Source organism: Balaenoptera acutorostrata, chromosome 1, assembly GCF_949987535.1.
Source record: "Balaenoptera acutorostrata chromosome 1, mBalAcu1.1, whole genome shotgun sequence".
NCBI classification, from domain to species: Eukaryota; Metazoa; Chordata; class Mammalia; order Artiodactyla; family Balaenopteridae; genus Balaenoptera; species Balaenoptera acutorostrata.
The window spans coordinates 35,146,271-35,158,310 of NC_080064.1; the positions used below are offsets into that span (position 1 = coordinate 35,146,271).

General features: G+C 39.1%; 1 protein-coding gene across 5 annotated transcripts in view; it reads left to right on the plus strand.

The window, feature by feature from the left end:
• The window catches only part of CCDC30 (coiled-coil domain containing 30), a 160,552-nt gene that overhangs the window by 96,242 nt on the left and 52,270 nt on the right, over positions 1–12,040 (plus strand). For 4 of the 5 annotated variants that reach the window (XM_057531494.1, XM_057531500.1, XM_057531511.1 and 1 more), the window contains exon 11: positions 7,919–8,098. In XM_057531494.1, coding sequence (XP_057387477.1) covers positions 7,919–8,098 — 180 coding nt within the window. Of the gene's footprint in view, positions 1–4,163; positions 4,408–7,918; positions 8,099–12,040 lie in introns of all 5 variants that reach the window. The other variant, XM_007164657.2, reaches the window with a different exon arrangement.

Here is a 12,040-nt window from a genome sequence, read left to right on the forward strand (position 1 = left end):
ATATTTTTGAGTGTGCTTCTTTTTATAGCTTTACAGTGGTTGCTCTAGGTATTACTTTTTACACACACACACACACACACACACACATTTTACCAGTTTGAATGAAATGTAGAAACCTTATCTCCCTTTATGTCCCTCTACCCTCCCCAATTTATAATACAGTTTGTCTTAAAATTTTTCTCTACACACATTTAGAACCACATCAAACAGTACTATATTTTTGTTTCAACCATCATACAGAATTTAGGAAACTCAAAAGGAGAAGAAAAGTGTATTTATCCAGATTTTTACTCTTTCTGTCCTTCCTTCCTGATGTTCCAGTATGCCTCCTTTTATCATTTCCTATGTGTATAGAGAATTTCCTTTAGCCATTCTTTTAGAGTAGTTCTGCTAGTGGCAGTTTCTCTTGATTTTTCTTCATCTGTGAACGTCTTGATTTCCTCTTCATTCCTGAAGAATATTTTCACTGGGTATAGGACTCTGGGTTGACAGTTCTTTTCTTTCAGCATATGAAAAATGTTATGCCACTTCCTTCTGATCTCTGTAGTTTCTGATGAGAAGTGAGCTGTCATTTGAACTGTTTTTCCCTTTCTGTGAGGTAGTGTTTCTCTCTTGTTGCTTTCAAGGTTTTTTTATTTGTCTTTAATTTTCAGAAATTTGACTATGATGTTTTATGGTATGGTTTTCTTTAGGTTTATCCTGTTTGGAGCTTACTCAGCTTCTTGAATCTGTATGTTTATGTCTTTCGGGAAGATTGTAGCCATTATTTCTTCATGTACTTTTTCTGTCCTCCCTATTCTCCTTTCCTACCAGGATCCAATAACAAAAGGATTAGATCTTTTATTATAGCCCCACAGTTCCCAGAGGCACTGTTTTTTTGTTTTGGTTTTTTTTTTTTTTTTCCTTTTTCCCCAGTCTATTTTCTCTCTGTTTTTCAGATTGGGTAATTTCTATTCTTCTGTCTTCAGGCTCACTGATTCTTTTCTCAGTCCCCTCCATTCTGCTGTAGATTCTATCCATTGAGTTTTTAAATTCTGGTTATTGTATTTTTCAATTCTAAAGTTTCCATTTGGTTCTTTCTTATATCTTCTATTTCTTTGCTGAGACTTTCTAGTTCTAAGAATTTCTATCTTTTCATTTGTTTCAAATGTGTTCATAATTGCTCATTGAATTATTTTTATGATGTCTCATTTCAAATATTTGTTAAATAATTCTGTCATCATGGTTTTGTCATCTATTGTTGCCTTTTCTCATTCAAGTTGAGATTCCTGGTTCTTGGTATGATGAGTAATTTTAGATTGAAATCTGAATATTTGGGGTATTATGTTATGAAACTCTAGGTCTTGTTTTAACCTTCTATTTAGCTGGCTTCTTGTGATACCACTCTGGCAGGGTATGTGGAGGGGGTTGCTGTCTACCCCAGATTGGGGTAGAAGTCCAGGTTCCCCACTCAGCATCCATGGACACCCAAGGAAATAGGGGCTCCTCATTACTGCTGGTCATGGTGGGAGTTCCTACTCCCCACTAGGTCTCTGCTTGGACTGCTCTGACTGTGATGGTGAAGGATGCCTTGTTACTGCTCTCTACTTGGCCTCCATGATATCATGAGCAGGGCAGCAGTAAAAGTCCAGACTCTCCACTAGGCCTCCTCTGAAACTACTCCAGTAAACAGAAGGGTATCTCCTTACTGCCAGGTGGGGGTGGAAGTCCAGACTCCCCATGTTTGGTACTGCCTGGCAGGGATGAAAGTCCCTCCTCCCCACTGGCCTCTGACACTACCCACAGCAGGGGAGTTGTGCCTCATTATACCTGGTGAAGGTGGAAGTATGGGCTCCCAGCTTGACCTTTGCTGACATGAGTGGGGTGGAGCCACAGTTTTTTCTATGGCGTTTGGCTGGAATAATGTGGGTAATGTCTGAAAGTTTTCTTTCTTGCTTGGTTGTCCTTTTCTTGGTCCTCTGTATAGAGTAAAAATCCTTTTGTCTATGCTTCTTGGTGTTGTCTAGGTTGCCAGCTTCTTCAGCTTTAAGTCTAGGATATATGAGGCTACAAGAAAACCTAGGAAACCCAAAACCATGTCATTCTTCAGGTCCTGAGTTACCTAGCTGATCTGACTTCTTTCTACCTTTCAGAGTCTTCTTATGTTTGTTTTATATATAATGTCCAGGGTTTTTAGTTGTACTTGGTAGGAGAAATAGGGAAAAGTATGTCTACTTTATCTTCCTGAATGCAGAAGTCAGTTTTCCCATTTAAAAAAAATAATAGATGTATGTTTGCATTTTCCCAGTCTTCAAGTATATCTAGCTTCCATTGGGAGTAGGAAAAGGAAAAGAGTTTATGGAGAATGGAAAGAATCGTTATTTTTATCAGAAATTTATTTTTAAAGCATTTTACTTTTTAATCTCATGTTTTTAATCATTTAAATATATTACCTTTAAAAAACTGCTGAGTTCAAAGTAAAATATTTAATTCTTTTTTATACAGTGTTAAAGGAATTTTAAAAGGGAAAAAACTCCATAGACACAATTTTTCCTGTGTTCCTTTCCAGTTTTTTCTATATTTACATTTCCCATAGTATGTGTTATGTTTATACACATATATATACATATATATTATTTATTGTTCCACCATCTTACTTTAATAAGTATTTAATGTTGATGAATAGTCTTCATACCACTTTCAAGTTGGTTTATCTTTAAACCTCTTAGCCATTTCTGTGTCTCCATTTAATCACTATTTTGAATACCATGGTTCTGAGCATTATTATACAATCAGCTTTTTTCTTCTTGTCAGTTATTTTATTTCAGTAAATTCATTGGTATGCAATTATTCAGTCAAAAGATCAGAACACTTTTATGTCTCTTCATCCGTATTGCCAAACTGCCTTCTTGAAGAATTTGAGCACCAACTATAATTTTTGAAGCATCCTGGGCTAGGCCCCACAGTACCTGAAACAAATTTAAGATTAAGGGAATAAAAATAAAATAAGCATACTGTGTTCACTCTACTTTTCATTCATACTCTCTAACCGTGAAAGGTACATTCCCTCCCCTTGGCTTCTATGGCTCACAGCCTTTTAGTTTTCCCCCTCCCTCTCTGGCTTCTGAGCCTCCTCTTCAGGCCTCTTCCCTCTGCTTGTTCCTCACAAGTCTTTAGGCTTCTGTCCAGAATGATCCTCCTCCTCTTACTTTCCCGCTTCTCCCTGGCTCATCTTATCTAATCCCAAGGTTTCTGCTCACATTCCTCTGTATCTGTGTCTTCACCCCAGGCATGTCTCCAGTCTATACCTATATTCCCCCTTCTTGGGCTACCAACCACTTGCCCATTTGCCCCAGTCAGAAATCCAGGTGTCACTCATTATTCCTTTTTCTCCCTCACCTGCCACATCCAGTAAATGACAGATCCTATCAATATTGTCTTCTAAATATCTCTAGAATCCATTCCTCCTTTCCATCCCCACCATCCTATTCTAGTCACCGTTGTTTAGTACGCAGATCACAACAATCTCTCAACTGGGTTCCCTGCCACACAGATTACAAATGATGTTTCTAAAGCACACTCTCTCTTTTGCCTCTGGGCTTTTACCTATCTTATTTATTAAGTCATCCAACAACCCACCCTCCAACATATACACACACAAGCAAGTATGCACACATCCCTACCTTTACATTTGCCTAGCTTGTGCATACTCATCCATCAGGCCTCAGATTACTTACTACTAACTTAATATAATCACTTGTTAACTTATCCTTATTTCTCACTAAATTGTAAGCTCCTTAGGGACAGGGATTATGTCCTATTGTAGCCCTAGTGCCTGCCAAAGTGCCTGGTGCTTATTGAGTGATTTTTAAAAAATCTTTATAAGCTGTATCTGCCCAATGCCATACTAAATGTTGAAAAAGTGAAAAACTCACTTAAACTGGTTGTTTGTCTATACCTGTAGACAGAAATCTATGATGGGTCATTTCCCTGAATATGAGTAAAAAAGATAAGACTCATTTGTTTTTAAAGTTTATTTCCAAGAATAAGGTAACTGCTCTGCTATAGAATTCAAGTTGAAAATCTTGCTCACAGCACTTTCTTTACTGGTAGATATTTTCCCTCCATATTCTGCTACTATAATGAGCATTTTGATAGTCTTTTGTTATTATATTTGTGCTAAGTCCTGAATCAGGAGAAAGTAAGCAGAAGGAAATTCCAGAGGAGGCAGTGAAGGAGGGCACTTTTCCAAGAGAGGGACAGAAGGAGGAGGACTCACAGCAGAACCAAGATATGAAAGGTGAAGAACAGCAGTTGACCTTGAAGCCTGAGGAAGTCGTGAGGCTCAGAGAAGAGCTGAGCTGTATGAATCAGAGCCTCCTTCAGTCTCAGAGCTCTGGGGATAGCTCAGATGACAGTAGCGTCCAGGTAGGTGTTATAAACACCTGGTCTGACTGGCTCCATTTCCTCGGATCAGCTGTGGATAGAGGCTTAATTTTTATATCACTATTAACGTATATTTGTTGAGCAATATCATAACCATGGCCCGAATGTTAATAAAGTAGCAACCAAAATCTCAGCTAAGCCCATCAGTTGATATATTTTATTATAAAGTGTTCTTAGGCTTCTTCTAGGCTCAGCAGGAAGGAATGCTGATTGATTGTCAGTGTCTGCCCTGGGCAGGTGGGATAGAGAATGGCAGGATTTGTGCCACATTTTCTGTTCCTGGTACCTAGCCTCAATATACAAAATACATTGTTTGTGGGGGGGGGGGGAAAGGCCACAGACTCGGAATTGTTTTAAATATGGCTATTGCTATTTACTAGAAATCTGCCTGCAGGAGAAATAAAAGGAGTGACTACACCTCAGTTCTTTCACCTCAATTTTATTGGTTCCCTCTTGTACAAATTAAGATTTCCCTGCACACACTTTTCTAGGAATTATTTTGAGATCCTTAGAGAGAGGCTTTGTACTCATACGGAAACCACATTCAAAAGACTGATAATATACATTTGAGAAGTGATTCAAGTGTACATTTAGAAAACAAGGAAGACTATTAGTAAAAGAAGTCAAAAATATATTTGAAAAGAGGTTTGGATAGAGTGAAAACTAGGCAAGTCATAATAACCAAGGAAAATATATACCTGAAAGGAGATTCAGATACATTTGAATGAGAAGGAAGTTACTGGATTTGCTCGGAAGACCAAAAAGAAGTATGACATCACATATTCAAAAAGAGGTTGATTTTACATATCCCAGACAATCCCTTTATTGGGCAGTGGGCCAGTGTAGGAGGCTTGGGCAGAGGCTGAACACTGTGGTCACAAAGATGATAAAATCTTTGCTTATGAGCTTAAAATAATCAGTGAACTTTTAGAATAATGAAATTTACAGTATAAGAAGTCACACCCTGGTTAATTTATTAATTTTCTCTAATTTACCCTTTCCCATTATTTGAAGAATCATTTCTCAGTACTTGGGGGGAGGTGAAAAACTATTAAATATATAAAAACTCTCTGGGAAATCTGGGAAAATAGCCATTTTGTGAAAGAACAAATGTATATACCACATAGCCAGTAATTATTTTCCATAATAATGACTTTGAATTATTGAAAGAAGTGTGTTATTCTTATTCATTTATTCACCCAGTATTAATTATTAATTGAGTATCAATATTTTTTTTTTTTTTTGGCCATGCCACACGGCATGCATGATCTTAGTTCCCCAACCAGGGATCTTAGTCCCTTGACCAGGGATCGAACCCATGCCCCCTGCAGTGGAAGCACGGAGTCCTAACCACTGGACCACCAGGGAATTCCCATTAATTGTGTGTCTATGACGTGCCAGGCCCTGTGTTAAGGCACATACAGCAGTAAATGAGGTAGACGTGGGCCGCAAGGGAAAAAATAACGTATTTGTGTTATTTGGATTCACATTTCCCAAAACACTCACACACGCTATTTTATTTACTTCTTTAAGCAAGCAAGGAAGAAAATACATTTTAGACAGATTTTTGTCTGCAGTGTGCTGTTCAGTGATAATTTCAGAAACTCTTTCTGTGTATGGGGTTCTTTGACCTTCTGATAGCTATAGATTGTTCTACTTTTTTAGTTCTTGTGTGTGTGTAGTTTTTAGTCTTCACCCTGTTGTCAGATTATGGTGCTAATACTTTGCTGCTTTCCATGTGTACTGTGTCTTATTAATCTCATAATGTGCAAATTTAGGTAACTATATGCTGAGCCCAGACACCAAATTTTAAAGAATGCTCATAAATGGCAAATATGTAGGCTAAAAACTGTGAGAGCCTCTATTATGAGTGACTGTGTGAGCTATATTGTTCATATGTGTTTTGTGACATCATTTGTGGCTGCTGATGGCCTTTGGGGGCTTAATTTCTGTTGCTCAACAGTATTCCTGGTGAGGTTACAGTAGCTGAGTTCTAGATATTCTTTTCCCACTATTCTTGAAACATATTTGAACCACCATTAATTATCTTAATTTTATAGGTTTAAAATGTAGTCTCACGTTTTTTTACTATGCTCTAGGCACTATACTTAATACTCAGTGTATATTAAGCAATACAATGAGGCAGAAATACTATTGTTGCCACTTTATAGATGAAGAAACTGAGGCTTTAGAGAGCCTAAATAATTGGCCTAGAATGACACTTTGTGGTGGAACCTGGTCTGTCTCCTTTACAGCCTGACCTTTTAACAGTTTTGTCATCTGCTTCCACTTGCTGAGAAACTCAAAGAAAGCATATAGTCCTCACGTCAAGCTAATTTTCTAAGGAAGGGTGGCAAGCTGGCTCCCAAAAGCCCTCCCAGGGTGTATGTCTTAGATTATCTTGGTGAATTTATCTGTGGTTTGCCCTTAGGCTTGCAGTCTCCAAAACTTTGATGTAATAGCCACCCCCCCCAAAATAGATCTGAGTCTTGGGGATACATTTACATTAAACCAAACTTTCAAGACTACTGGGTAAAATCAGAATGTCAATTAGGTATTCTTCTATAATAATGAATAAATATCACTTGAACATGTGTAGATGAACCATGCATTTACCCATAGCGAGCTAACCAGGGATCTTAGATACTTGCAGCTCTTAAGACAAGCAAATTGGATCTAGATTGCCTTTCTGACTAAACCAAGACAGGAACTGAAGGGCTAACAGGACTTGGGGAATTCAGTGTGGCAATTCTGTTATAAGCAAGGTAAACTAGAATAATGACGTGGGCTTTTCAGAATGTCATGAACAGGAAGCACACTGGACCAGGACTCAGGAAACAGACAGTATCTTATCTATTGAACTGGAGGAGGTTGAATTCTTTCTCTACTCAGCATGGCTGTGTGTGCCTACCTTTCAGAAAATCTAAATAACTCCTCCTTTGGTCACGGGAGTTTTATTGTGCCAGAGAGACCTGGCAGGAGAGTGTGTTGTTGAGGAGTAACCGAAGGAGAATCATTGGGGAGTGAAAGGGAAGTGATGAGGAAACCTGGTAATTTAGTATCTCTCGCTAAATGTTCTCTTCCCCTTTGCCAACAGACACTATGCACACGTGCGCACATGCAACCCACATACACGTTCACACTCTGCATCTTAATATGTTGACTCTTTGAACTCCCTATTTAAAGCATGTTTTGTTCTAAAACTGCCCACGCTTCTGTTCCCCTTCATTAATATGAAAAATAAGAAAGTTAATTTTCTATGCTTAATTACTTTTGTTCACATAACTTCTTCAATATTTTCACTCTAATATAACAGGAGTTAAACTATATGAACATGTACAACTAGCAATACATGTAAAAGAGTAATTGGCTGTAGTTAAGCTAACTCCAAAAGCATTTACATGTGAATAATCACATTCTGACAGCTGGAACCCATGTTTTACCAACATTCTTTCAAATTGTCCATGTTCCCCTTGTAAAACGTTTGCTTTAGTATCCATCATCTGGAGAAAAACTGAAATACCAGCAGCAAGAGGAGCTACAGCAACTTCGCCAGAATTTGCACCGGCTCCAGATTCTGTGCAACTCAGCAGAAAAGGAGCTTCGATATGAGCGAGGAAAGAACTTGGACTTAAAGCAGCATAACAGCTTACTTCAGGAAGAAAGCATTAAGGTAACTCCAGTGGGCGTATCCTTCATTTAAGAGTCTCGGTTGCTCAATTTACCCTGGGAATAAAGGAATCAAAATTCCTCAACTTGATAATTCACGACAGAGTCCCCAGATGGGTAGACAATGTGAGCTATCTGGTAACTCACTCCTTTAACTTCTCCCCACCGAGTAGGTACACAGCTCAATGGTTTCTCTGCTGCTGAAAGGCTGTGTGTGCTGTTAACCTGTAAATATGAAAAGGTTTAAGTTACGCAGTCTTTTGAAATCATTACCTAGACCTTTTAGCACTTAGTAAATTTCGATGACCTGAACTAAATCACTGGTGGTACTGCCCTAGTTCTATCTCTGGATGTATTTGCCTCTAATAGATGCATTCATTATTATTGGTTGAATCAAATATCAACTGCACCAAGGTACAAATCACGAGAGAGCAAAGTTGTTCTTCCTGACATGAGTGCATCAAAAATTTGGGGGAACATCCCCTAAACATGCTTGTTTCAAAAATAATCTATATAGAACTGCCATCCACAGATTCATCTAAATTTTATGAAACACAGGGGACTTCCCTGGCAGTCCAGTGGTTAAGACTTCATGCTTCCACTGCAGGGGGCTTGGGTTCAATGCCTGGTCAGGGAACTAAGATCCCGCATGTCACGTAGTGCAGCCAAAAAAAAAGAGTAAGTTTTATGAACCACAAAAGTGTTCAAACTGAACCACCATGTAAAATAGAACTTTCTTTTAATTGTGGTTCAATTCTGTAAACATATACTAGGAACCTAATATAAGCCCCTATCTAAGATTCTGGAATTCAACATTCAACAAATATTTATTGAGCATCAGTCCTACACAAGGCGGGCCTTCTTGTCAATACTGAGGGTTTAATGATATGCAAAACAGACACAGTTCTTATCCCCTAGTGCAGGGGTCAGTAAACTTTGACCTATGGGTCAAATCCTGCCTGCCTTCCATTTTTGTAAATAAAGTTTTATTGGCACACAGCCATACCTGTTTGTTGACATATTATTGACGGCTGCTTTTGCACTACCACAGCAGATATGAGTAGCTCTGACAGAGACCATATGGCCCACAAAGGCTAAAATATTTACTATCTGGCCCTTTATACGAAAAGTTTGCCACCCCTAGTGTAGCAGGATCAATGACCTTATTCAAAAAGCGACATAAAAATGGATTAAGAAAGGTCCCTACTTTTAAGGAGCTCACAGTCTAGTAGGGGAGATATGGAGGAAAACAAATAGTCATTTATTTCGAACTTCAAAGGAAGCCCTTGTGGGAATTCTAGGATTATTTGAATAAACTTCTCACCCTTCATGGTTTTTTGAATTTGATCATATTCCCTCAAGCCTTTGTATTTTTTTAAATAAATTTATTTATTTTTATTTTTGGCTGTGTTGGGTCTTCGTTGCTGTGCACAGGCTTTCTCTAGTTGTGGTGAGTGGGGGCTACTCTTCATTGCGGTGCGCGGGCTTCTCAATGCAGTGGCTTCTCTTGTTGCAGAACACGGGCTCTCGGCATGCGGGCTTCCATAGTTGTGGCTCACAGGCTCAGTAATTGTGGCTCACGGGCTCTAGAGCACAGGCTCAGTAGTTGTGGCGCATGGGCTTAGTTGCTCCACGGCATGTGGGATCTTCCCAGACCAGGGCTCGAACCCGTGTCCCCTGCATTGGCAGGCGGATTCTTAACCACTGCGCCACTAGGGAAGCCCCAAGCCTTTGTAGTTTTAAATTAAATTCCAAATCTTTCTCACATTTCAAGACAACCTTTTACCTTTCCCTTCAAACACCTTTCTTAGATCATTTTAACTGTCTACTATGAGCGTACTCAAGCAATGCTACATCTTTGTCAAGGCACAATGACCATAACAACAGATCATGACGTCTTATATATGGTTGGCACCCTATAAATATTTGTTGATTAATGAACGAGTCCTTCAGGGATGGGTAAATGAGAGCTTGATAAAAAGAGAAGATATTTTTTGTTCTGTTTTAAATCTCCTTCATGGTGGGGTAAATTATTTGCCATTTCAGTAATGAGACATCATTCTTTTGGCTGGTCCCTTGGGCCAGGCATTTACGCAGAGTCATATGCAATAGCCAACTACCTTATAGTGACAGTTTGTCCACTTTATCTCTTATAAACCTCCCAACCCTGAAAGGTGAACATTTTATAGATGAGAAAACTGTTCAGGGGACTTCCCTGGTGGTTCTAGTGGTAAAGAATCTGCCTTCCAATGCAGGGGACGCGGGTTTGATCCCAGATCGGGGAACTAAGATCCCACATGCCGCGGGGCAACTAAAGCCCGCGCACCACAACTGCTGAGCTCGCGCGCCTCAGCAAGAGAACCCGTGTGCCGCAAATTACAGAGCCCACGCACTCCGGTGCCTGCGCACCACAGCTAGAAAGAGAAAACCCGCACGCCACAACTACAGAGAAGCCCACGTGCCACAACGAAAGATCCCGCATGCCTCAACAAAGATCCTGCATGCTGCAACTAAGACCCGACACAGCCAAAAAACTAAAAAAATAAATTAAATAAAGAAATATACATACATATATAAAAAACTGTTCAAGTGGCAAAGCTAACAAATTGTGGAGTCCAAATTTAAACCCAGGTCTGTTTTTGTCTTTCCTGTGTAGAGTTATCTTTCCGTATTATCCCTTTCCTCAATTTGGGGTCATTTTCGAACCTCAGCTTTGACAATTTAGAGATTACTTTTTAAAATCCACTCAGAGGTAATAGAACTCTGGGTCTCTGGCTAATGTTAGGCGTACTTATAAGACTGGTTAAGAAACCAGAATACTTATTTGTTGCTTTTAAACCTTTTTATTGTGAAATATAGCACTCAGGAAGTACACAAAACATAAATATACAGTTTAATGAATTGTTGCAAAGTGACTACCCATGTAACCACCACCCAGGACAAGAAATAGCACATTGCCTGCATACCAGCAGCCCCTGCATACCTCTTTCCCACCATAATCCCATTTCCTTCCATCTTAGCAGGAACCACTAATTTAAGTAATTACTCTCTTGCTTTACTTTATAGTTTTACCGTCTATGTAAGAATTCCACACAGTATGGTTCAGTTTTGCCTGCTTTTGAATATTTTATAAATATAATCAATCAGTATACACACCTTGTATCTGTCTTCTGATGATCTACTTTGTTTGGAAGATTCATCCATGTTGTGGTGTATAGCCATTGTTCATTCGTTTTCTTTGCAGTAGAGTATTCCACTGTAAGGAAATACCATAATTTATTTATTATTTCTGTGATTTATGGCCATATCACCTGTTTCCACATTGGGAATATCAAGAAGAATGCTATAGGTTTGCAGAGCTTCAGGCTGAGAGTGGTTCTGCCACCACCAATACTGAGACACTGTACCGAATCCTCTTCCTTGTGCTTAAATGTCCCAATCTGAAGCTTAAGAAGCCACTCTAGATGCACATGTCATTGGCCATAACAGTGTTTGCTCCAGTGTTGTCATCTTATTTCATCATTACCAGCATTACCAAAATGCTGAGCATTGTCTCTAAGACCAATGATCATAGATCTCAGAGGCCTTTAGCTTTCTTGGCCTATGGAGTAGGTGGATAATATATTATGAAACCTATATGCCCTTTCTATTTACGATAAGTTTAAGTTTCATAATCCTGAACCAATCCAATGCACCAAATATTCCAACAACACTCAGTTTCTTCTTTTCTTTAGTTTCTTTGTTTCTTCTTCTATTCATTATAAAAGCCAAATAGAAACCAGCGGGACAGGAGATCAGTGGAAGAGGGGGATTAACAGGACGATTTTAATCTGGCAAAGGCCACATCACTCAAGGCCAGGCAAGCTGGTGGGATATGTTCTCAGAGTGATGGGGAAGCCACTGAAAGATTTAAGCAGGAGCGGGGGTCAAGTTGTTCAATTTATGT